The sequence below is a fragment of the Aspergillus viridinutans genome (assembly GCF_018404265.1).
Source record: "Aspergillus viridinutans IFM 47045 DNA, scaffold_7, whole genome shotgun sequence".
Taxonomy (NCBI): Eukaryota; Fungi; Ascomycota; class Eurotiomycetes; order Eurotiales; family Aspergillaceae; genus Aspergillus; species Aspergillus viridinutans.
This window is the reverse complement of record NW_025091223.1, coordinates 372,041-395,192: the sequence shown is the minus strand read 5'-3', so window position 1 is coordinate 395,192 and position 23,152 is coordinate 372,041. Positions and strand designations below refer to the sequence as shown.

Here is a 23,152-nt window from a genome sequence, read left to right as displayed (position 1 = left end):
GTCAGAATGGGACAGATGCTCTCGAACCTACTCGGACAGCAGCGAATCTGGCGATTGTTAGGCTTTTTGAAGAGTAGACTGGTTGACTCAAGAACCTACCAGTCATCTTGACATTGGTGACGACAAACGGCGCGATGCATCGAATTCTCCTGCGTATTCAATCTTTCCTTGACTCTTCTCGAGAAGCCCTTTGAGCCGATCACAATGTTTTGATTGACGATGTTCGTCATGCAATCAGGTCACCCTTGTTGTTGAACTCATTGAAGTAAAAGGTCATCCGCTCGATGAGCTTCTTCTGCACGGAGGGATGTGCAGAAAAGTGGCTGACCGAGAGGCAAATCTGACCCCAGGTGAGATACTTGACACATGCAATATTCTTCGCGGCGTCTTCAATATCCGTAGTTTTGGTGACAATTGCCGGACACTGTCCTCCTAATTCCCGCACTGTCGGCGTGAGATGCTTGCGACTGCTCTGACAACATGACCGGCCACATTGACAGATCCTTAAAGAAGATGTGATCAAGCTTGCGTTCCATCAGGTAGTCATTTCCCCGGAACCCCAGTGACGACTCTAATGGCACTATAATCCATGTACTTGGGGATCAGACGAACCAGGAGATTCTGACGATGTCCGTCTGAATGGCCATGACCTCAGTGAAGGACGTCTTATATGCATGGCGGCCGGGATCTTTGTTTACAACCTTGATGGTGTGGTCCTTATTATCCTCCACAGGCCGCCAAAGCTGCTTGATCTGCCCATTCTCTCCAAGTGAGCTCCTTGGTGCGGCCGGACCGGGGGTCGCTTGCATAGTGTTGTAGGCCTCTTCGACCTCTGCTTCTGAGGTGAAGGGCCCCATAGTGGTGGGGAGTACCGCGAGAAGTGTGTTCTTCTACGTCCCGAGCAGGACCTATTTCAGATTGCAAAGGCGTGCATAGCTGACTATAGGCCCCCATGTGCCTGTTCCTAAGATCGTTGAAATGATCAGAAAAGAGGGGTTTTGGTGAGCCGAAGGCACGGCGTCATTAGATACCGCCAAGTAATCTCAAGATTTATTAATCGGACAGACGGGCTGTCAGATCCACATGCTTGTGCTTCTCTGTACACCTTGTTTTCAAGTGTTATACGCACGACCAAACCAAACTGTTACAGGGCGTCTCTGGACCGATCGCCTCGGCTATGACCTATTGGAAATTTCGGACCAGGATGACGATTGAGATGGACTTCGTTTCGCTTGATTATCACATGCTGTCTAATTGAAGGATCATAGATGAGGTAGAGCATCTTAGTATGGCGGAATGATATAATGATATATGTCTCCGGATGAACTACTGTTTCGGATGTCAAGTGCTATCTCAAGCCACGAACCCCAGACTATACGCATGATCGACTTGAGGGTGGATCCAATCCGGGGCTGTATCATAGGAAAAGTCCAAAATGGCAATCTGACGAAGAGCGAATGAGTAGATAATAATATCGCTCATCCAAGGGATTTCGAGTTCCCATCTCACAAGGTGAAAGTCGGGTGGTAGGAAGGAGGAGAACCTATGAAATATATTGGACAATTTGGACTGGAACTCAATCTTCCTATATCCGCCGTTCACTATATAGAAGTCACGCTTCATTGAGTCGTGACACCAAAGGCACATGGCTCCCACAGTGCGAATAAATACAAGTGACCAAACCTAAGTACCTAGGTCAAACACCCCTGCCGCTGTGCGCATTTCGTAATCCGAGGGCTTTCAGTGGCAGATTACCTATTCGAGGAAACCCACCCAGGGCCGCCTTATCGGAGATAGCTTTTAGAACACACTGGACGATATGCTACAAGTAAGTACAACACGGTTGGGTTGATATTCATACTAGATATTGGCCTGGATGGCTAGGATATCACGCAGACAGTGCATACCGATCAGATTAGTAGGGTCGTACAATAACTGTCCTACATTTCTCGGCAAGGAACAAAAGATGACTTGGTAGGGTCGCTAGCAATGCGGTTATCCAGGTAGATTTTTCCCTGTCATGGTCTTTCCTCGAGACTATCCCCATGATCTTTAACGATTGATGCCAGGCTAGATCATTGCGAGTTGCGAGAGTTTTGACAGCTCTGTTGTACATCATCCGTGTAATCTATGCTCCGTAGATACGCCTCGCAGGGTCATTGGAGGCGACTGACTAGGAGGAATGCATGATAAGTAGGCGTCCCGTGTTAACCCACTCATCGAACCCCCTGCTGTCGATGCATACGTTCAAGAAACCACATGCGGAGAAGACACAAGATAGAAGAACGAGAAGTAATGAAGGCTTTAAAATGAAATTATCCGTTATGAAAGCCAAAGTCTGAAGCGATAGATTATGCTCGCGAAGTTATGTACATGTAGTGAGGATTAGACAGTCGCAGCCAAGGCCAATCATAATCTGGTAGCCTACAGACTGACCAACCTGAAATAGGATTAGCGCAGTCATGGAGTGGCGGAGGAGTCATCCATAGGTGCCTGAGTTTTCTGGCTGGCAGAATTTTTGGCCGTTCCGGGAAAGGAGCCAGGTAGACCCGACGACTACGACTAGGTAGAATACGCTACAGGCTCAAACCAACCCCCTTTCCTCTGCGGTGAATCAGGTCCTTATCATCAACTACCTAAGCTAGTTCTCTGCTTCAGTGTTGTTCCTCAGTCAGTGTGTCATTACACTGTCCTTCTCTAGTCACTGTAAGAGTTTTTTATAGACCATCCCCTCTCTCCAAACTCCCTTCGTCCCCCGAGACGATCGCCCCTCCAGTTTTTCCCTCCCTTTTCCACGCCCTCAACAAGAACCGATCGCGTGCTATTACCGCGCCTCTCAATTCCCTACGCTGCGGCGGTCACGATCAACATTTGACAAGGGCCATCTAGTGGTTATCTGTACAATAACGAATTCGTCGCTCTTTCTTGATCGCCATCTTGTGATTCGGTTCGATGGCTTGGAGACGGTACTGTTAGGAAGTTCGATTTCACCAAGTGAGACGAGTTTTGCGGTCGGATCTTAGAGACCCGCGTGCCATCCCTTGAACTTCTATCTTCGAGTCTTGCACCTTGGTATTGGAAGCACGCTGCGAAGATTTGGGCGTATTCAACAGTGGCCCCCTGGCTTTCCGCTCCGTGATCCTGGAACCAATGATGGGACCTGTGGAGGCTGCCTCATCTCCCGTATTTCCCTCACTGGATCCCATTGTCGTCGATGATGAGATGGAAAATCCGTATCAAGATACCGATTTAAGCTTTCTCGACTCTACGAGACTACAGATGAACGAGGCCGCCGGCCAGGAATTCGACGATCTCTTTGCCCGTTCCCACTCCTCCCGCACGGTCACCGACTCGGAATCTTTGTGTTTGTCGCCCTCAGAACTCTCCATAAAGAGACACTTTCAGGAACATGATGCGCTGAGGCAACCCAAGATCGTTGCTTCAGACTCCCCTGCCGAATCCCTGGATAACTCGAGTCCCAGTTCTTCGTCCGATTCTCCGCGGAATCACATTCGAAACACCTCCGTGGCCTCGTCCACTTCCGTTACTCATAGCGATCACGCCAACATAATGCCATTTGGCTACGCAACTGAAGATTGGATCAACTCGGAGCTCGGTTCAATGAAGGAGGACACATCGATGTTTGGCTTTGATCCTTCCTTACCGGCCATGGATGGTGTTTTCCCCATCGAAACCGACCTCGAATCCAGCAACAAGGCGATGGACGCCGCTTTCGATTTTGAAAGCGCAGCCAGTAGCCCCAGTGCCCTGAAGACTGACTCGACCGCTCAGCCAAAGACGCAGAAGCGACTGAAGTCGCAAATGCGGGGGACGTCTCATTCCACCTCGAGGCAATTAGCTTCTCCGGTATGTACCTAGACTCTCATTCTTCCTCGTCCCTTTACTAATTCTCCTCGTAGCAATTTCGCAATTCGACCTCTCCTTTCACAATGGGCAAAATGCCTGGTCAAAGCAGGTCGTCATCAAGCCAATGGCCGGGACAATCACCGTCGTCGCTTTTGGAGGAAAGTTTTGGCGGCATTAACATGAACGGCGGATCTCCACTGAACGGAAACTTCAACTTTGCGTCAAATGGGTTTCCTTTCGGCATCAACTTTGCGCCGTCTCCCCCTCAGAACAATATGAAAGCGGAAACGACTCAGCGTCATGTCCTCACCGTTCATCCCACCTCACTAAAATCCCGCGTAGAAACCCAAATTCCCATCCGGTTGACTCTCTATCCGATGCCCTCGGGCGTCAAGAAATTACGACTGCCCACACACACCATCTCGAAGCCGAAATTCCTTGCTCCTGCGTCTGCCGATCGTTCGGCTGATACCTTGCAACTGCATACGAGTCTTGTCTGCACTAGCGCGATGCAGGACCAGACGAAACTGAGAAAGGCATTTGCCCGAGCAAGGGGCGAGACGCGGTACCGCACCTCGAGCTCTAGCCCAAATGCCACGGAAGAGTTGCCAGAAGATGACAAGCCCTTGGACGGCGGGGAGGTGAGAATCTGTGCTGGATGCATACAGCGTGAACGGAAGCGCGCGTTCAGAAAGAAGCAGAGAAAGCCCGAGGAGGACGAGTTGTTTCAAAAGGACGAGGAGAAGCGAGTCATCGTCTTCAACACCAACGAGATCAAAGATTGGGCGGAGCCCTCCAAGCATGCCATGCCAGGCTACACTGATGCCCCTGCGCCAGTTATTCCGGCTGGAGCAATGCAAGTCGAGCTTCCAATGCGAATTGCATGCTACTGCAGGCACCAGAATGAAAAGCTCGGTTTCCAGGTCATTTTCACAGTCAAAGACCATTTGGATAATGTCATTGCCCAGGCAATCACAAACTCCATCATGATCACGGATGATCACAAGACGCACGCTCCCCCGGCTCCTCCCGCCCCGGGCCCTTCTCCGTCTCTCCCTGACGGGACACAATTGCCCGGAGTAGGAGTGTTTCCGTCAGGCCCTCCCGTCGAAACCGCCAAGTCGTCAACCCCGTCCCAGCAGTCGTTCCGATCATCCTCGACTACGGATCTGCAAGGTCTTCAGCAACGGTTCAACTCGCAGTATCAAATGCCGACAGGCTCCTTCGCTGTCGCCGCTCAGAACGGCCATAACGGCCAGAAGAACGCCTCCACAAACTCGCACACACCCCGCAGTCTTTCGCGACAGACTTCGCCGAACGACTTCCCAGGACCTACGACCAAGCGACGGAAACACAGCAATTCCGGTCGTCTTCCGTCCGAATTGACCATGACCAAGCTTGAGAACGGACAGTCATCAGCGGGTGGGACCAATTCAGGAGTTTTAGGAAACGAAACTCCTTTCAATGCGGCGCGTGGTTTTGCGTCCCCGGCGGAGAGGCCGTTTGTAACGTCCTCGGCCATGTCGGGTCAGTTGGCCAACGGCCCACCGACGCCCAATAGCGGAGACAACAATCATTTTTTCAATCCCAGCGCGGCCCAGACCAGCTTGGATACATTCATTCAGCAGCAGTTGATGTCGGCGCCAAACTCGGCTCAGCCTAGCCGCCCTGGAACGCCTGGTAACTCAGCCCGTCACGGATTTCAAGATCAGTCCCTCAACCTCTCATTAGGCTCAAGCACGGCCACTTCCGCTTGGCCTCCTCTCACAAATGCTGGTAACCGGTTGCCTTCTGTTATTCACAAGGTTGTCCCGGCGGAAGGCTCCATCACCGGAGGCACAGAAGTGACGCTGTTAGGAAGTGGTTTCTACCCTGGTATGGAGGTCGTCTTTGGTGATACCCTAGCCACAACGACGACGTTCTGGGGCGATAAGTGCCTGAATTGCTTGACTCCGCCAGCCCTCCAGCCTGGCATGGTTGCTGTGGTGTTCAAGCATGAGCATCCGACATTTGGTCAAATGCAGCCGGCTCAACCTCTGATGCCCAAGCAGCAGCAATTCTTCAGGTATGTTGACGACAGAGAACTCCAGATGTATCGCCTTGCACTTGGCATTCTAGGACAGAAGCTTGGCAATCAGGCAGATGCGTTCCAGACTGCTCAACAGATCATGGGTAGCGACCCCAAGGCTGTCTTCAACCTTCAGAAAGACTTCTCCGCCGGTTCTGGCGGCCATCAGCGGCAGGTCCCTGGCCTAGAGTCTCAGGGCAAACTGAGCGATCTGGACTCGAAGATGCTGACCTATCTCGAATTCATCGACCTTGACGACAACCCGCGGCCGCCGAAGTATAACTCGCGCTGCGCCACCGGGCAAACTCTGCTTCATTTCGCCTCGTCCTTGGGCTTGACTCGTTTCGTTGCCGGACTGCTCGCCCGAGGGGCGAACCCGGATGTGCAGGACAGTACCGGAAACACGCCTATGCATCTGGCCGCCTTACATGGCCATGCGCATATTGTCAACAGGCTGCGTTTGGCTGGTGCGGACGTCAACGCTCGCAGCATCAGGGGATTCACTCCGGCCGATTTGGCCACCACCCTTCCCGCCCACCAGGCTGCACTGATTCCTGCTCGGCACAACCGCTCCCGTAGCGTTGGGTCGGTAGCATCGTTGCGACGCAGGCATAGCAGTTCCGCTTCCCTTCACTCTCTCTGGGAGTCGTCCTCTGTATCAGGATCTCTCGATCCGGCGATCTACGACTCCGACGATGATGAGGATGATTCAGAGGACCAAGTGGACTTTACTATATCTCGATGTTCGAGCGTTCACCAAGATGTGCCTGGTCCGCTACCCTCGTCTGAGCAGGCAACTGCCGCCCAAGAGGCACGGCCGTTCTCTCCCCCGGCAGCTCTGGTGGCTTGGCGGAACCAGCTTCAGGCTCAAATAAATCAATTCCAGCAGAGCGTCGCGAATGCCTTCCCGAATCTTCCTGCTCTGCCGCCAATGCCTGCTTTGCCCGATTACCAGGCTCATCCGATGATGCGCCGTATTACGAATCTTGTTCCTCATCGACCAGCCACATCCTGGTCTTCGAAGGACGGCTGGTGGGACCTCTTGAAGGGCAATTCCGCGCCCAGTGCGACTGAGCTGCCTTCTTACGAGGAGCTGTACCCAGGCCAAGATCGTCAGGATGAGGAAGAGGCGTCGCAAGTGAAGAAGGCTGCATTGCTAAGGGCGGCAGCCGAGGCGGCCGTGGATCAGCATTTCGAGTCACAGGCCAGCACTTCTGTGGCAGAATGTGGCAAACAGGAGAACGATGACATCAAAGACATCCGAATCGGCTCCAGATTGATTTCCCGCGAGCAACAGAAGCATCTCAGAGAGCAGCAAGCTCGCAGGATGAAGGGTTTGGGTAGCGATCGGAATCTCTACTTCATTTGGGTGAGTATCTTCGGTAATCCCCTTTTTGCATTTATTTGCGCCATTACTAACAGGTCTTAGCTTCCTCTTCTACTTCTGGTTATCTGCGCATGGATGCGAAGTTACGTTCCAGGCATCTGGCAAGGTGCGTCAGACATTTATGGATTTGTGAAGACGCGCTATATGCGGGGCGCGCTGGACGTTGGCTCTTAGACCTTGGCGTTTTTCCTCCTTTGTTTCCTATCATCTTCCTCGAATCCCTTTGAGCCAGGGCGTTGTTTGCGAGCGGGCGGCACTATGGACATGTCTTTCCTTTTTTCCTTTTTACTTTCTTGTTTTGCCGATACTTTTGCATCATGACGGGATATGACAGCTCCTTCTTTACCTTATTCTTCCTCTCTCTATACCTGATGTTTGTATGTAATTTTGAGCCCAATAAGATGTACAGATGTACTTTTTTTGTATTGAGAACTTCAAACACTATGATATGGGACGAGAATTAAATTATCTCTGTTCATTGTCTTCAAGGTATTTTTTGTATAGTTATAACTGGCGTTGATAGAATGCTAGTTAGTGGTCTCTTCTATCATCCATAAGAGTACCTATGTTCTCCGTATAAACAATGCCAAGAGATGTACCTATTATGCGGAGATGCTCGACCGCCTTCCCGCCAGAGGAACAGACACCTGGAGAATTGTCTCCTGAATGAGCGTACACCGGTACTAACGTACCTCTCTTGCCGCTTATTGTTGAAATTGTCCTCTGAAGCGGAATGTCATTGAGGACCCTTGTGTCACCTCCCGAATAGCGCTCGGGAAATATGGAGACTTCATCACAGGCAGGCTCGAGCAGTGTCACCGGTATGTCGAAACGAGGAACCCTCCGCCGGAGTTGACCACGCACTTTTGACTGACCAAGTTACATTTTCGATGTCCTACAGTCGAGTATACCGACCCCTCGGGACTATTTCCCCTCGTTCAACCCGTCATCGAAGATAAGCTCCCGCTCAAGAACCTCCACTGGAAATCGCCCACCCGCCCCGTTCGATCTATCGAGTCGCTCCGCATCGGCTTCGTTCCGGCCCAGCTTGAGACAGACGAGCGCAAGCCATCGAGCGATACCTCCAGAAGTGCCCCGGTACCTCACCGACGCCATCAGATCCCTGGTCTGCGCCAAACACCGTACTTGAAAATCTACCTCCTCCGCTGCGATGACAACGACACCTACAAAGCAACCGCTCGCAAGACCCTGCGGGACTGGATTAAGGCCCACGCGTCGACGCCGCAGGCCAGCGCCCCGGCAGCAAGCAATCAGGAGAAGCACGATGCGTTTGAGTGGTTGATCGTGCACGTGGTGCAAGACGGCGACAGCACGGAGAAGGCCGCGCCGGCGTCGAAATGGGGCCGGGGCACCACGACCGTCCTCGAGAAGATCAAAGCGGATTTCAATGCGTCGTCCAAGTCGGCTGTTGACCGCGTGGCACAGTTGCGTTTGCCCCGGCCGGGAAGCACGCAGCGGCCGGCTGAGCTGGCGGATCAGGTGGAGGACTTTGTGGAGAAGATGAAGAATGCCATTCTGGCGTCTTTTGATCTCCGCGTCGCGCAGTATGAGGAGGATATCAAGGAGAAGGACTCGCAGCGGAGTCTGCCAGGTTGGAATTTCTGCACGTTCTTTATACTCAAGGAGGGGCTTGCCAGGGGCTTCGAGAATGTGGGTTTGTTCGAGGATGCGCTGGTCGGATACGATGAGCTCTCCGTGGGGTTGGATACGGCAATCCACGAGCAGATTCAGGGCACAGGTGATCAGCATGGAAGTGCTTTCTTGACTGTCAGCAAGGACTGGCAGGAGAAAGCCAAGGCCGCTTTGGAGGAGGCGGGCTCGGCGCCTTCGGATGTAGATGACGACGAAAAGTCAGTCGCTGTTGGAGAAATTGACCCCAAGGACTTTCCGCTAGATTCAAATCGAAAGCCTTACCGGGAGATGATTCTCGCCAGCGACATCTCGATATTCGATTTCCGTACATATGTATTCTCCCGGCAGCTGACCTTGCTCCTGAGAGCTGCCAGAGCGCCGTCCTTGGTTGCGACAGAGGCCGGCGCAACCCAGAAAGGAAAGAAGGATAAGAAACCCGAGGATCTGATGCTTCTCTCTGAGCTTTGTGCGAGAGCCGCCGAATTTATTACCCTCGCCGCACGTACGCTGAGAGTTGACCTCGAATCTGGCTTGGCTGACGTGGATCATCCGTCCAAGACGGACCTCATAAACAACCTGGTATCGTCATGGTCCTATGCTGCAGCAAGCCAGGTCTTGATTCAGACATCCACATCGAAGCTCACATTGCCAGAGTCTTCCCTTCATGCTATGAGCAAGGCTGTCGCGGCCACCAGCACCCCGGAACCCAAGCCTGAGGTTCCCAGACGCTCTAGCTCATTGATATCACCAGCCACAACTCGTCCTGGCCGTTCTAACAGTCACGGCATTCCGCTCCCAGATACTCTTGCCAATGCTTCTCGGGCAGACCACGAATTACAGAAGCCTATACCTGCCTTTATTCCAAAGACCGGTTCCGAGCAATTAGCGAGTGGGAGAGGGGAACTCCTTTCACTGGCACGACGCCTTTTGGAAGCAATCGCTGGCAGATGCGGTTGGAACGAGAACTGGAAGGATCTGGGACTGCTCTTCGACAACCAAGGTCGAGGCGAGGACGAGATGACCGAAGTTTCCTTGGATGGCGAGACGGAAGAGAAGCCAGAAGAGAAGCGGAAAGAGGAGTCTCTGGTTTCGAATCCACTTTTCGGAATCGATCTTCTTGAGCTAAGGACTGCTCTGCGATCGAGGAAGGCTTTCCGCTCTCATTACGAGCAGCTTACGGACTTGGTGTATCGTCACTATGTCATGGCGCACCGCACATGTTCAGCCCAGACGGCTCTCGCCGACATGGCTCTTCTACGTTATCGACAGAATGATTACATCGCAGCTGCCTCATATTTCCACCAAATCATCCCATTCTACGGCACCAAGCACTGGATTTTACTAGAAGGAATCATGCTCGAAATGTATTCGAGATGTCTCGAAGAGTTGAAACGAAGCGAGGAGTACGTACGAACGATGCTGCGGCTTCTTGCCAAGTTCGCCGTGCACACGCACTCAGGCTTGACTGCGCGAGAGAAGACGCTCGATGCTTCTTCCATCTTTACCGAGCAGAGCCCGGTTTCCCGGTACGTGGACAAACTCTTTGAAGCCTCTGGCATGCTTCAAAAGGAAGTCTCAGCGCCGTTCGCCGACTTCTTTGCAGACTTGGACGTGAAGCCCATCATCGTTCATTACGATGACAAGGATGGGTTTCAGATGCAACTCAGCCTGCGGTTTTTACTAGGAAAACGAATCGAGATTGATTCGATGAAGGTGCGGCTTGTCAGTGCGAGCGGGCCGCATAGCAATGAGCACTGGATAGAAACGGCCAATAAGGCGATTATCAAGTCGTCGCCCACAAAAATTCTCGTTGACTCTACGGTAAGCTTTCTTTGACCCCTCGAACTTCCTTACACACTCACTAAACTCATGGAAGGCTACTTTGCAAGGAAAATACTTTGTGGACCGCCTGGAAATGCGAGCTGGCAACATCCTGTTCACGCTAGCCGGCGGAAAGCATCCAGCCCTTCCTGTGGGCTTTAGGGAGGTGCTCGACGCTGAAGAGGTCGATAGTCGGCCCTATGTCTACTGCTTCCCGCGACCCGAGGGATTGCAGGCCAAAATTACGTCTCCGCATGTAGTCAATTTGGAGGAAATGCGGACACTCGAGCTGGAGCTGTACAGCGGGAGCAATAACATCAAAACTGGCACGATTCGCGTACGGCCTGCTACTGCTGGTCTTCGACTGAGGGTAGCAGAGGCAGAGGTGGTGGAAGGAAGTATAACCATCTCCACAAATAGCGAGTCTGGAAATATTGGGATTGCGCAGTTGGGACCACAGTCCATACTGCGGCTCCGTATCCCTTATACGGTCGAAGAGGTTCATCCGATGCTGTCTGCAAGGGCAGAGGTTTCCTACGAGACGGAGAGCGGCCGCTTCTCCTACAGTTCTCTTCATAGCATTGTTTCCGCTCTGCCGATCAGCGTCAATGTGCAAGACGTCTTCAAGGACGAAGTCCTTTTTTCTCGATTTACTGTCGGTCCAGCGATGATGATCCCTCTTCGGATTCTAAAATGCAGTATCCCCAGCTCCGATGTCTACGAGGTTCAGTCGCATGTGAAGGACTCGGTGGCAATGGACGTATTTCCAAAGCAACCAGCGTCCTTATTATACAGAATCCAGCAGCGAAAGGATAGTGTTGCTTCACCCGGTTCAAGACGCTCTCTCCGCCTCAGTGTCGAGTTTACTTGCGTGGACGATGAGTGCCTGGACGCGGTCGAAACGAGGTTCAAGAACAGTATTGCCGACAGCGATTTCCGCCAGTATACAACCTTGCTCACATCCCATATTGTGCAGGCATTCCGCACACAACTGTCAACTGCAGACATGGAAGTGATCGGGCTCATCCGCGAGATGGGCACGCTGTCATATGCGAATGTTGGATGGGATGGCCTACTCAGTGCAGTCAAGGAGCCATCTGACGGTTTAAAAGCGTGGCTCATGACATGGCACCAGGTGAGTGTACCTTGAACTCATATGACTCGAAGTTACGACTAACATCCAAACAGAACAATCCCATCATTTCGCTACCCAAGCAGCCAACCATACTCAGCCGTCGGATCGTCATCCCTGTTGACATACCTGAGATCCAAGTGCTACACACCGCAGAATTGCGACTCAAGAATCTCGCGGATCAGCCGAGACACGCGGCCGTCGGTCAGATGATTGCGGCCGAACTCGTTCTACGTCATACACGGCGATGGAGCTCGCCTGAGACTCGCGAGAACGCGGGGGGGAACCTGGAGTTTTCCTACGAGATTCACGCCAACCCGGAACTATGGCTCGTTGGAGGACGCAGACGGGGAAACTTTGTCGCGTCCGAGAACGAAACACAGACGTTTGCCGTCCTGCTGCTCCCCCAAAAAGCGGGCCATCTTCTGCTTCCGGGGCTGGAGATCAAAAGTTACGTCCCCGCGGCGCCACCCCCTACAGCGACGACGAGCCAACCAGGAAATCCAGCGGCGGGTGGTGCGCCATTCCTGCAGCGACGACAGGTCCCGAGCGAGGTCGATTACCGCAATCATGGGGAGACGGTGTTGGTGCTCCCTGATCTACGGCAGACGACGGTCAGTCTCAGCCCGGCGGGGCAAGGGGGGCACGGCGGCTCGTGGTTGATAAATTCAGAGAGTCGAAATGAGGTACATGCATGATGATGTTAACGATGTTGTAACTGTGTAACCTAGCGATCCGAGCATGAAGATATCAAGATCCGAGTGTAGATAGACAAAATGGCTGTGCATCGTCGGGGCAAATTTGCAAAGGACGAAAAATACACAGGCCACTGGTGACTAAGCACCCGCTTTTAATTAACTAATTATTTTATTTTTTAACCTCTTCACAAGGAATTTTAGTTTTGGCGGTTGACAAGTCAAGCCAGACCCACTGATATCCTCCCATCCTCAACAAAATGGCTCCGCCCCAACAGTTTAAATTACTGCTACTTCCTCCGGACGAGACTAGTAGAATGAGAAATCAAACCCGAGATCTCTGGGGATCAAGAATTTGTTCTATTTGTTTCAGAGGAATCCGTTTATTGCATAGTGATATTCAATGCCAGCATTGAGACTGCCTAGTCATGAGAAATAAATAGAGGGCGTGTCCTGGCATTCCTTCCTCACTTGTTGAGCTTTTCCGAGAGTGATCAACAGGATCTGAGAGTGATTTACTATGATACTACCATAGTAAGCAAGGTCCGAATCACATGCATTGCCTCGATCACGGATCTTACAGAGGTTGAAAGGAAGAATGTACGAAGTAAACCCGACGCCTGCAATTGTAGACCACTAGCAACACCCTAGAAGCTAGCCGACGCCTTGGAACGATCGCGATCAAACCTTGAGTGGCCTAGGCTGGTTGTTATTGGTGAGACTGAGGATGATCTACTTAGGATTGCACATTAGGTAAGCCAGCGCTTGCATCATCGAGTAAGCTCGGTTCAGTATGAGGATACTACATTGGCTTTTAGCAGTAAGTCTGAGCAAGGGTGTCCATGGCGTTTCATTCCCAGTCAGGTGAGGATGAGATTCACATGCTATTGAGAGGGAACGATGTCGCGAAATTTTGATGTTCTGGAGTTGGTGTCAAATTTGGAGATGTTCTAGAAGGTCAATGGGGAACTGATATGGATCTGCTCCGAATCATCTCCGACCCACGATTTTATAAGTCGCTGGTAGCTAAATAATGTCAAGTTCGCTTGACCTCAAGGAGTCGAGTGTCAAGACCTCCGCAGGCAAAGCTGCAGACATTTTCTCCAGACCTAGGAGGATTGCATATGATACCTCGGAGAAGATCTCTCCTTCTTCGTGAGCTAGCCAAGGACAGGTAAACTACTGTAAGGCAATGATACGCATTCGTGCACGCCAAGACTGTTGAGAAGCCAATTCCCTTTGGCCGGCAGTGGATCATCACTATCATATATGATTGGGGTTTGAAAAGGCGGTGAGACGCCACCCCGGTATCTGTACCTGGTCCGGAATGTCACTAGCGGTAAGGTATTTTTCACTTTGCCCCCCCATGTCTGCCACATGGTTAATCCATTTGCAAATATTTAGTTGTGGCTGAACATCGCTTACAGAAAATAAAGCGTAGTAGATACCAGTAGATAGACTAGAGAGTACTCCGTACAGACTCTAGAATCTATTTGGCCAGAAATCAAGGCTCAACCTCAAGGTGGCCTGACTCGGAACCCCTATCGGACGCCGAAAATGCCTCAATGTTGATTGGCGAGAAGGTAGATAGTAGACCATCAGTCTGTCATCTGTCGATGACTTAGGTATCATTCGTAAATTTGAGATCGCGACAAGTGGCGCATCCAAATCCCACCTGAGCTGCAGAACTCGCATATTCATATGCAAACTGCAGGTCAAGAGTGAGCTGAACTCTATGCAGCTACGAAGTACTCCTTACTACCAATCATGAGAAACGCTGGCTTGGGAGAACCGAAACAAGAAAGAAATGGGCCATTCCGCCGATCTGCACAGGACTGGACTTGACAGACTGATTGGCCGAGTGCTGATGAAGGCGTCCAGCTTTGGTGGTTAGGTACTACCTTAAATGAATAGATGATTATTACACTCTCAAATCCCAGGACGCCGTCTGAGGCGAATTGTACGGATTTCCAAAGAAAAGAAAATTCGGAATGAAAAATGTGAAAATCTGCATTGGTAATACAGGGGTTACCCGTGCTCAATGAGCTCACAGGCCAATCATTCTTCAAGGATATGGTCAAAAATTACTGTGATTGCCAATGCTCCCCATTGAGAATTACCCCCGATACCAACCAAACCCATGGATGGACTCCATGTAGTGCCTACCACCTAAATCGGTATTCCAACATCCATCTGATAGTCAAATCATTGGGGACACGGGAATGGGCTGTTCTCGTCGCGTTCCTTTTTTTTCCCTTCTTTTCGCCTTCTGAAATTTCGGTCCGGTTGTTTTTCTTTGGCCTTTTCATCCCTTGTGATCTTCTTTATTGCCCCCCTCCTCTGTTCCTCCTCTGTTGCTGGACGCTCTCTTAACCGCCATCCTCCCTCCTCCTTGTCTCCTTGTTGGCCTCTTCTTGCCTTGTTCAACGAAGTGCAGAGAAATTCGCGACCAGGTCATTCACACCATCTTTCTGACCTTGTCAGCCTTCCACCACAAAGAGTCAGGAAGCTTCGAGTTTGTGACCTTCCACTGAAGCAGATTCACTGGGTGAGTGGAAGCCTGAACTTGTCCCCCACATGGGAAAACTTCTTTGTCAAGCCGACGAGGGAAGTACTCTCGGTCCTTCCAAGGCTTGTCTTGACGTCTTCCATCATTTTCACCTTCCCATTGACTGGATATTGGCCACCGATCATATGCGGCTTTCTTGCATGGACTGACACAATTGACAGTATTCATCCCTCGCACCAACAAGTCTGTAGTACAGCAGCAGCTCGGTCCTGTCAAAATGTCCTCAACAGCTCTTCCCAAGCGCGTTGCGCTGCATCGCAACCCAACCACGGACTCCTCCGTCCCCAGCTCCGTCTCCCACTCTCCTTTCGACAGTCCTCGCCAGTCCCCTTCGTCGACGTCGCTCTCCTCAATGGCTTCGGATGCCGAGGACTCCAGCGGCAAGATGATCGACACCTATGGTAACGAGTTCAGGATCCCCGATTACACCATCAAACAGATCCGGGATGCCATCCCTGCTCACTGTTACCAACGCTCGGCTGCCAAGAGTTTGTACTATGTCTTCCGGGACATGGCCATCCTTGCGACCGTCTTCTATGTCTTCCACAACTATGTCACTCCCGAGACCGTGCCCTCCATGCCGGTGCGCGTCGCTCTGTGGACTATTTATACAATCGTTCAGGGTCTGGTCGGTACTGGCGTTTGGGTTCTGGCACACGAGTGCGGTCACCAAGCTTTCTCCCCTTCGAAGGTTTTGAACGACACTGTTGGATGGGTCTGCCACTCTCTTCTGCTCGTCCCGTACTTCTCCTGGAAGATCTCCCACGGCAAGCACCACAAGGCCACCGGTAACATCGCCCGTGATATGGTCTTCGTACCCAAGACCAGGGAAGAATATGCCTCGCGCATCGGCCGCGCCGTTCACGAGCTCGGTGAATTGATGGAGGAAACCCCCATCCTGACCGCGACCAACCTCGTTCTCCAGCAGTTGTTCGGATGGCCCTTGTACCTCTTGACCAACGTCACCGGCCACAACAACCATGAGCGCCAGCCCGAGGGACGCGGCAAGGGCAAGCGGAACGGCTACTTTGGTGGTGTCAACCACTTCAACCCTTCCAGCCCCTTGTATGAGGCCAAGGATGCCAAACTGATCGCCCTGAGCGATCTCGGTCTCTTCCTTGTGGGAAGCCTCCTCTACTACATCGGATCGACCTATGGCTGGCTCAACCTCCTTGTCTGGTACGGCATTCCTTACCTCTGGGTAAACCACTGGCTCGGTAAGATCCTCTCGCCCACCTTTCGTGGCATGGAACAGGTTTTGCTGACTTACAAATATAGTTGCCATCACTTTCCTCCAGCACACCGACCCCACCCTTCCCCACTATCGGCCTGAGGCCTGGGATTTCACCCGTGGAGCTGCCGCTACGATTGACCGTGACTTCGGCTTTGTCGGTCGCCACATCTTCCACGGCATCATCGAGACCCACGTTCTTCACCACTATGTCAGCACCATCCCCTTCTACCACGCCGATGAGGCCAGCGAGGCCATCAAGAAGGTTATGGGATCACACTACCGCAGCGAGGCTCACACCGGCTGGACTGGTTTCTTCAAGGCCCTCTGGACCAGCGCTCGCACCTGCCAGTGGGTTGAGCCCACCGAGGGCGCCAAGGGCGAAAGCCAGCATGTTCTTTTCTACCGCAACATCAACGGCATCGGTGTCCCTCCTGCCAAGATTCCCGCCAAATAGAGTCTCTGTTCGTCAGCACATAGAACCTTATTCTTCTTTCTTCCTTTCTCTCTTTTTTGAGTTCCTCGCTCCGTGGTGCTCTCGCAGGATCGAATCTGACCACGACACGGGCACTCGTCATATCATAGAGCGAATGTGAGTTGTCTAAATGAAAGGCGTATCTGGAAGGGGCAAAAAGATTTTTATTCGTCGATGTCGACTCCTGCCCTTTAATCGTTCTTAATCGGGGAGTCCTGTTTGGTTGCCATGTGCTCTAGATCATCTTAACCCTTTTTCATAGCATATATTCTGCTTTTCAGCGAAGACTTGTGGATGCCCTTTTTGTCGTGTTCGAAGTTCGTCCCTTTAGACCACAGGTGAATCCAGTGAATCCAGGAAGCAATCACAAGCTTCATCCCTTAGGACAATGAGTATGGGCAGAGGAGTCGTAAGGCTGGAGAAAACAAGGAATTCAAATGCGGGGATGCAGGATAGCTTCCGCCGCCCGCCGAAACTAGCACTAGCGTAGATAAAACATAACACAGCGACAGAGCAAGGCAGACAAATTCTTCATTGTAGATTATGGTACATTGATAAATCACTATCTACCATATTCAGACATAGTCAGAGATGCTAAGGGAATAGTTGTACTCCATTAGCAGCCTCGTCGTTAGTTGATTCTTGAATATCGTCTACTCTTGCCCTTCCACGCTCTCTAATCCTCCCTTCCAAATGGTATATTCAACCTCATCCTGGAAGTAAACGGTGGAGTTCCCCTCCTTGTCGACGGTAGTTGTCACCCTCCCGGCGGTCCAAGGCGCAAAGACCAGTTTCATGGTTCTTCGGAGCGTACGAGGCGGAATTATCTCTGGTGCTGCCGGTTGGGGCGTGATCCGTCGCCGCACGGGCGGGATATCCGAACTGGTATCCAGGACGTCGTGATCGCTTCGCTGCTCCTTACCGTCTGGCGTCGGTCTAGTTTCTTCGTTTGGCTGTGAGGCTGGCGACAACGGTTCTGTGCTCTTTGGCTCGAAGGCAGGATCGAGCATGGTCGTGATCTCCTCCTTCTTTAGGGCAATCCTGCACGCTATCTGGGATGACCAGACAAGCCCCAGCGCGGGTGTTTTGTGCGGGGGCTGTCGGGGGAGGTAGTATGGTGAAGGCGGCGCGGCAGCCTGCGGCGTATCGCCCCACCCGGTGAAGAACCGTTGCTGGTGCACTAGGCTCAGTAGCTCGTTGCGCACGGGGTTGCCGATTAGGTATGATCCGTCGAAGTCTTGCTGCTGCTGCTGCTCGGGCTGGTTGTCGTCCGCGACGAACGGCGAGGAGGGGAATGCTGGGGATGAGGATGGCGGTACGATCGTGATGTGAGGAGATAGCTCGGCATTTCCGGACTCCGGAGGCCTGGATAGGGCAGCGGGAAGGGGTGAAGCGACGGCTGAGTCGCGGTGTAGGGGAGTCGTCGGTTGTTGTTGTGTCGATACGGGCGAGGATGAGACAATAGTATTTCCGTATGCAGCGGCGCGCCGCAATGCTGCATTACTCTCGAGAGGATCGAAGCGGTCCGACACTTGATTTGCGACAACAATTGCGATATTCTTTTCGACGGCTAGGTTGCGCAGCATCTGGCCAAGTCTTGCCAGTTCCCCAGATCGTGTAGACAGGCCCAGGACGTTGTGAGATGTATGTTCTGCTCTGTAGTTGGAAGTTATCGAGTCGATGACTACGAGGCCGACATCGTAGCGGGTAATCGCAAGGGGCAACTGGTAGTTGAGGATATGATCCTGGGTTTCCAGGTCCATTGCGTTGATGGAGAGAATGTTCTCCAGTGTCGGGGCGCGGTCTTTCGGGAGGGCCGAGAGGTAAGGATGATACTCGAGGAGCTGCGACAGCCGCGATGTCGCCAACGGGGCCTCCGTTGAGATGTATATTGCGCCTTTCCCGAGACCTCGAGGCTCTGGAAGTTGCACCGCTAGAAGGAGACTGAGGAGGAATTGCGTCTTGCCGCTCCCACTATCCTCGCACAGTCAGAAATAGCAAACAAGACGTATATCGTCCGGTAAGTCACCTTTCTCCAGTCACCTCGGTCAAATAGCCAGTCGGCAGTCCACCATTGAGCAGCTCATCCAACACGGGGTCCAGAGTGCTGATCGCACTCCATCGCGACAAGTCTAGCTTGGTCGATGGACCAGGAATGAGAGGCTTTTCGATGTCATTGCTGGAGCTCGGCTCGACAGCTTCACCACCCTCACAAGCTTCGTTGAATCCAACATCTTTGTGTAACGCCTTGACAACTTGAGTCGTTAGCCGGCGAAGGTCTGTGGGAGGAACGTGAGCGCGTTTCGCGATTTCGAGATTATCGAGGGTGATGAGATCGACGATGGTGATTTTGTTTCTCTCGAGCGGGGGTATAATATGAGCATATGATCGTATTTGAAAGCCCGGTAGGACCGATAACAGATCCATAAGCGTTACTGAGTCAAGAAAGCAGAAGATCACAACGCGAGTGATGAGCAAATTGCGGATGTTGCGCTGACAAGCCGACGACCAATCAGATTCTCCGGATTCACCCCTATAGTATACCACTGGACGACAACACCTGAGTACAGTATTCTGTAGAGTTTTATTCATCTCTGTTATTCCGTGACTCTCACAGTTTACTACGAGGTAATGTGCTGTCTTTGGCTGTCGAGCCACCTTCAAGAGCAGATGCAGGACCATCAACCTTGTACGATAGATCCTCCTCCCTCCAAAACTGCTTAATGCTCGTCCAATATTTCTTCTCATTCTTCAGCATCAGTGCACAATGCGGGCTGTTCCGAAACATAACCCCACTAGCTTGGTATCCCTGCTCTCGAGCCGTCTCCATGTGCGACAGCACATCGCGCCAGTCCACCGTCGTATCCGCCTGCGAGCACATGTACAGCCTTCGCACCTGGCGCCCCAACACCGCCTCGTCATTCAGTTGATGCCGCAGATCATTGACAGAGCTCATAAGCCCTGTGTTCTGGATACTGGTGATCGTCCCAACGGTTGTGTACAACACAGCCCTGCCGACAAGCTGGGCCAACTTACCACCCTGAGGAAGAGATAGGACAGCGGCATTGTATGATCGGCGGAAATCGGTCACCCCAGGACAGCAATCGAAGATGACGCCTCTTAGGGGGAGATGATGCAACGCGTTTGGACCCGAATTCTCCTTCATGGAGAGCGCCAACTGAATGGCGGTGTTGCATCCTCCGTGTGAGAAGACATGTAGCAGAGCATCGTTCTTGCGTTCAGTTGTATCGTCGGTTTTCTGAGAGAAAATGTGGCAGATAGCTTCACGAGCTGGTTTCAATCGCGCACGCAGCACGCTAAAAGGACGGATGGTGATATCTGGTAATGTAGTGGTAATGAGAAGAATGGATGATGCTGGGAAAAGGGATCGATATTGTGCCACGTATTTATTGATGCGTCGAGGACTTGCTCCTCCGAGCCAGGTGCATAGGATGATGAGTGAAGGGTCGGAATTGGATTCATTGCTGTTGTAGGCAGACCCCTCATAGAGATAGACATCCTGTCCGACCTTCTGCAGAGGCTCGAGCTCCTTCATGTCCTTCATCTCTGGAGCAGCTGTTGGCTCGCCAGCGGTGATATATACCAGAAGTAAAACTGACGCAGGTGCTTTTTACAAAGACTGCCAAAGCCTTAGGATGTCAATACCATGCCAGCCGGATGGCCACATATTATGGCGGCTGAGACACAATTTGTCCCATCCGACCCTGATAATATCGCTTTGGGGGTAAGCTGGCGGACCCCAACAGGCAGACACCATCTCTGGAGTAAACAGCCGATATCCCCGCACTAGATACCGCTTAGAAATCCGACCTTGTATACTTCAGACACCAATTCTTTTGTGCTTTCAATTCCCTGTATATACCTGGAGAAACTGTCATATACTCAAAATGCCCGGTCAACTGCGCAAAATCCTAGTCCTGGGGTCGACTGGCGTCATTGGCCGATACATCATCAAAGCTATTGCAACCGCTGCTCCAACTTCTTTCGACCGCGTCGCCATCTTCACCTCTCAAAACACAATCAATACAAAGAAAGAACAGATCCAATGGCTCAAAGACCATGGAGTCGAGATCATTGTCGGCGACCTGAACGATGAAGCGCGCGTTCGCGAAGCTTATCAAGGTGCACGGCTGTTCCCTACACCAACCACATTTCTGTCTGACACATATCCCAGGATTCGACACAATCGTAAGCTGCCTAGGCCGGAACATGATCGCCGCTCAGATCAACCTCATCCGAATCGCCGAGTCCTGTCCGAACGTCATTCGATTCTTCCCGTCCGAGTACGGCACCGACATCGAGTACGGGCCGCAGTCGGCGCACGAGAAGCCGCACCAGTTCAAGCTGCAGGTGCGGAAATTCATCCGAGAGGAAGTGAAGAGACTCGAACACACCTACCTTGTTACGGGCCCGTACGCGGACCTCTACCTGGAGAATGCAAGCAAGTGCCCGCGGGCGGGGACATTCGATGTCGCGAACAAGAAAGCCGTTCTACTAGGTGATGGGAATGGACGGATAAGCCTTACAACTATGAGCGAGTACGTCGCATGCACTTATTCCTCATGTAACCCGAGCTAACGAACCCCAGCGTGGGCAAACTCCTCGTAGCGGCGATCATCAACAACGAGGCCTCCCGTAACCAGGCGCTGAAAGTCAACTCCTTTACCACAACGCCGAACGAGATTCTAGCCGAGTTTGAGCGGCAGACTCAGGCCAAGTGGAAGCGGGAGTATACGCCGCTGCCGGAGCTGAAGCAGCTGGAGCAGGAGCTTTGGGAGGCGAATAATCCGCTGGCGGTTGTGGCTACCTTGCGCAGGATCTGGACGGAGGGCGGCACTCTTTACGAGACGAGAGACAATGGCAAGATCCATGCGCCTGATATGGATACTTTGGAAATAGCTGTCGAGCGTGCCATTGAAGCACAGAGTGCTTGAGAATCCGCTGTTTCCCACACAAGCCATCTAGTGTCTGGGGTCACTTCCACTGTTGGCCCCGTCATACGCGAAGCTTAATCTAAGAATAGTTAAACCGGGACATTAAATCAGCCAGTCGACTGCCATTGTAGTAAACACTGTATCCTGTCGAAACTCGAAAAGATCGGGGACTTTAGGAGTGGACATGTCTTTGACTCTTGGTTGGATAGGAAGCGCACAGACTCAACGGCCGTCGGACCAGAGATATCGATATCAAAGAAATGAGCAAACTAAAACAGTCTCATAGGACTCATAGGACTCATAGCATTTAAGCGAACATGTCTAAAGTACGGAGAGTACGGAGATAAGGTGGACATCTGTAGCCGGGACTGGTTTACTACTCCGTACTCCCTGCAACGACGGAATCTTCTCCAAAAAAGGGAACCTATCAATCATCCTCCCAGTCAAAAGACGGTGAAAGCCGACATAGAGCTAGCTCTAACCTAGATAGACTAGATACATAATATCCGTGCTACCTTAGTTCTTCGGCTACGAGGCCTTACTGATGCAAACTTGACAGGTCACATTTCCTGACTCGAAATCATGCGGTGGCTTCGTGTTACAGATCTAAACTCTATAAGCGAGGTACTCACTCGATACACAACAGCCTTGAGGTATTGCTCTGCATGCGAAACGGCGCGTTAATAGGGGGTCAATGTGTCGATGTCTGATTATTGTGAGTGGTGAATTCAATGCGAGTGATGTACAACAGGCGTTGAGGAATCGGCAGCTAACATTCTTGCGCTAGCTGAGAGTAGCCATATCATGCAGGCGCATTGAGACACCGAAGTGCTTCTTACAATCAATATGGCTATGGTCGCCTCGAAGACATCTAGACTCTGGAATCTAGGGACTCGAGCTCTTCCGCGCATGCATCCGAGACCACCTTATTTCTACGGTTGGGGAAGCGTTCTGGCTTCTGAGTTCGAGCACCATGCAGCTTTTAACGGTCGTACTGCATAATCTTTGGTCATGACATCCCGTATCATATGGATGGTAACCGAACGCCTTCTTGACGTCATGTCATATCTCATGGGCGAGCAGACTGGATAGAATATAGCAAAGGTTGGTAGTCGATAAGCAGAAAGGGATGAGCTTCGTGCAACATGAACGGCGCCACTGCGCTTGAGAGCACGGAGTCCCTATCTACGGAGTACTCCGTAAGGGCGTTCGGAGTCTCGACTTCTCTATGCTTCGTAAGTCATCAATAGTGCTGCACATTCATCCCTAACCAGCAAAACTAAGAGGAGTGGTATCGTG

General features: G+C 51.9%; 6 protein-coding genes across 6 annotated transcripts; 4 read left to right on the top strand and 2 right to left on the bottom strand.

The window, feature by feature from the left end:
- Nucleotides 1–226: 226 nt before the first annotated feature.
- On the bottom strand, nt 227–857 carry Aspvir_008611 (aldehyde dehydrogenase 3 member H1; the record flags this gene model as incomplete). The annotated part of the gene is made up of 2 exons (XM_043271779.1): nt 227–503; nt 613–857. The coding sequence occupies 2 exons, from the start codon at nt 855–857 to the stop codon at nt 227–229; spliced, it is 522 nt and encodes a 173-aa protein (XP_043127714.1).
- A 2,293-nt stretch (nt 858–3,150) lies between these two features.
- On the top strand, nt 3,151–7,496 carry Aspvir_008610 (putative membrane-tethered transcription factor (SPT23); the record flags this gene model as incomplete). Its single annotated transcript, XM_043271778.1, has 3 exons — nt 3,151–3,867; nt 3,921–7,304; nt 7,365–7,496. The coding sequence occupies 3 exons, from the start codon at nt 3,151–3,153 to the stop codon at nt 7,494–7,496; spliced, it is 4,233 nt and encodes a 1,410-aa protein (XP_043127713.1).
- Nucleotides 7,497–8,103: 607 nt separating this feature from the next.
- Aspvir_008609 (putative TMEM1 family protein) lies at nt 8,104–12,626 on the top strand (the record flags this gene model as incomplete). The annotated part of the gene is made up of 4 exons (XM_043271777.1): nt 8,104–8,143; nt 8,224–10,796; nt 10,852–11,931; nt 11,985–12,626. 4 exons carry the CDS (start codon nt 8,104–8,106, stop codon nt 12,624–12,626), a joined length of 4,335 nt encoding a protein of 1,444 aa, XP_043127712.1.
- Nucleotides 12,627–15,409: 2,783 nt separating this feature from the next.
- Nucleotides 15,410–16,880, top strand: Aspvir_008608 (oleate delta-12 desaturase odeA; the record flags this gene model as incomplete). The annotated part of the gene is made up of 2 exons (XM_043271776.1): nt 15,410–16,409; nt 16,471–16,880. 2 exons carry the CDS (start codon nt 15,410–15,412, stop codon nt 16,878–16,880), a joined length of 1,410 nt encoding a protein of 469 aa, XP_043127711.1.
- A 671-nt stretch (nt 16,881–17,551) lies between these two features.
- Nucleotides 17,552–20,454, bottom strand: Aspvir_008607 (putative DNA repair protein (Rad57); the record flags this gene model as incomplete). The annotated part of the gene is made up of 3 exons (XM_043271775.1): nt 17,552–18,872; nt 18,928–19,431; nt 19,514–20,454. The coding sequence occupies 3 exons, from the start codon at nt 20,452–20,454 to the stop codon at nt 17,552–17,554; spliced, it is 2,766 nt and encodes a 921-aa protein (XP_043127710.1).
- A 352-nt stretch (nt 20,455–20,806) lies between these two features.
- Aspvir_008606 (aromatic alcohol reductase) lies at nt 20,807–21,853 on the top strand (the record flags this gene model as incomplete). Its single annotated transcript, XM_043271774.1, has 3 exons — nt 20,807–21,041; nt 21,094–21,457; nt 21,508–21,853. The coding sequence occupies 3 exons, from the start codon at nt 20,807–20,809 to the stop codon at nt 21,851–21,853; spliced, it is 945 nt and encodes a 314-aa protein (XP_043127709.1).
- Nucleotides 21,854–23,152: the final 1,299 nt, after the last annotated feature.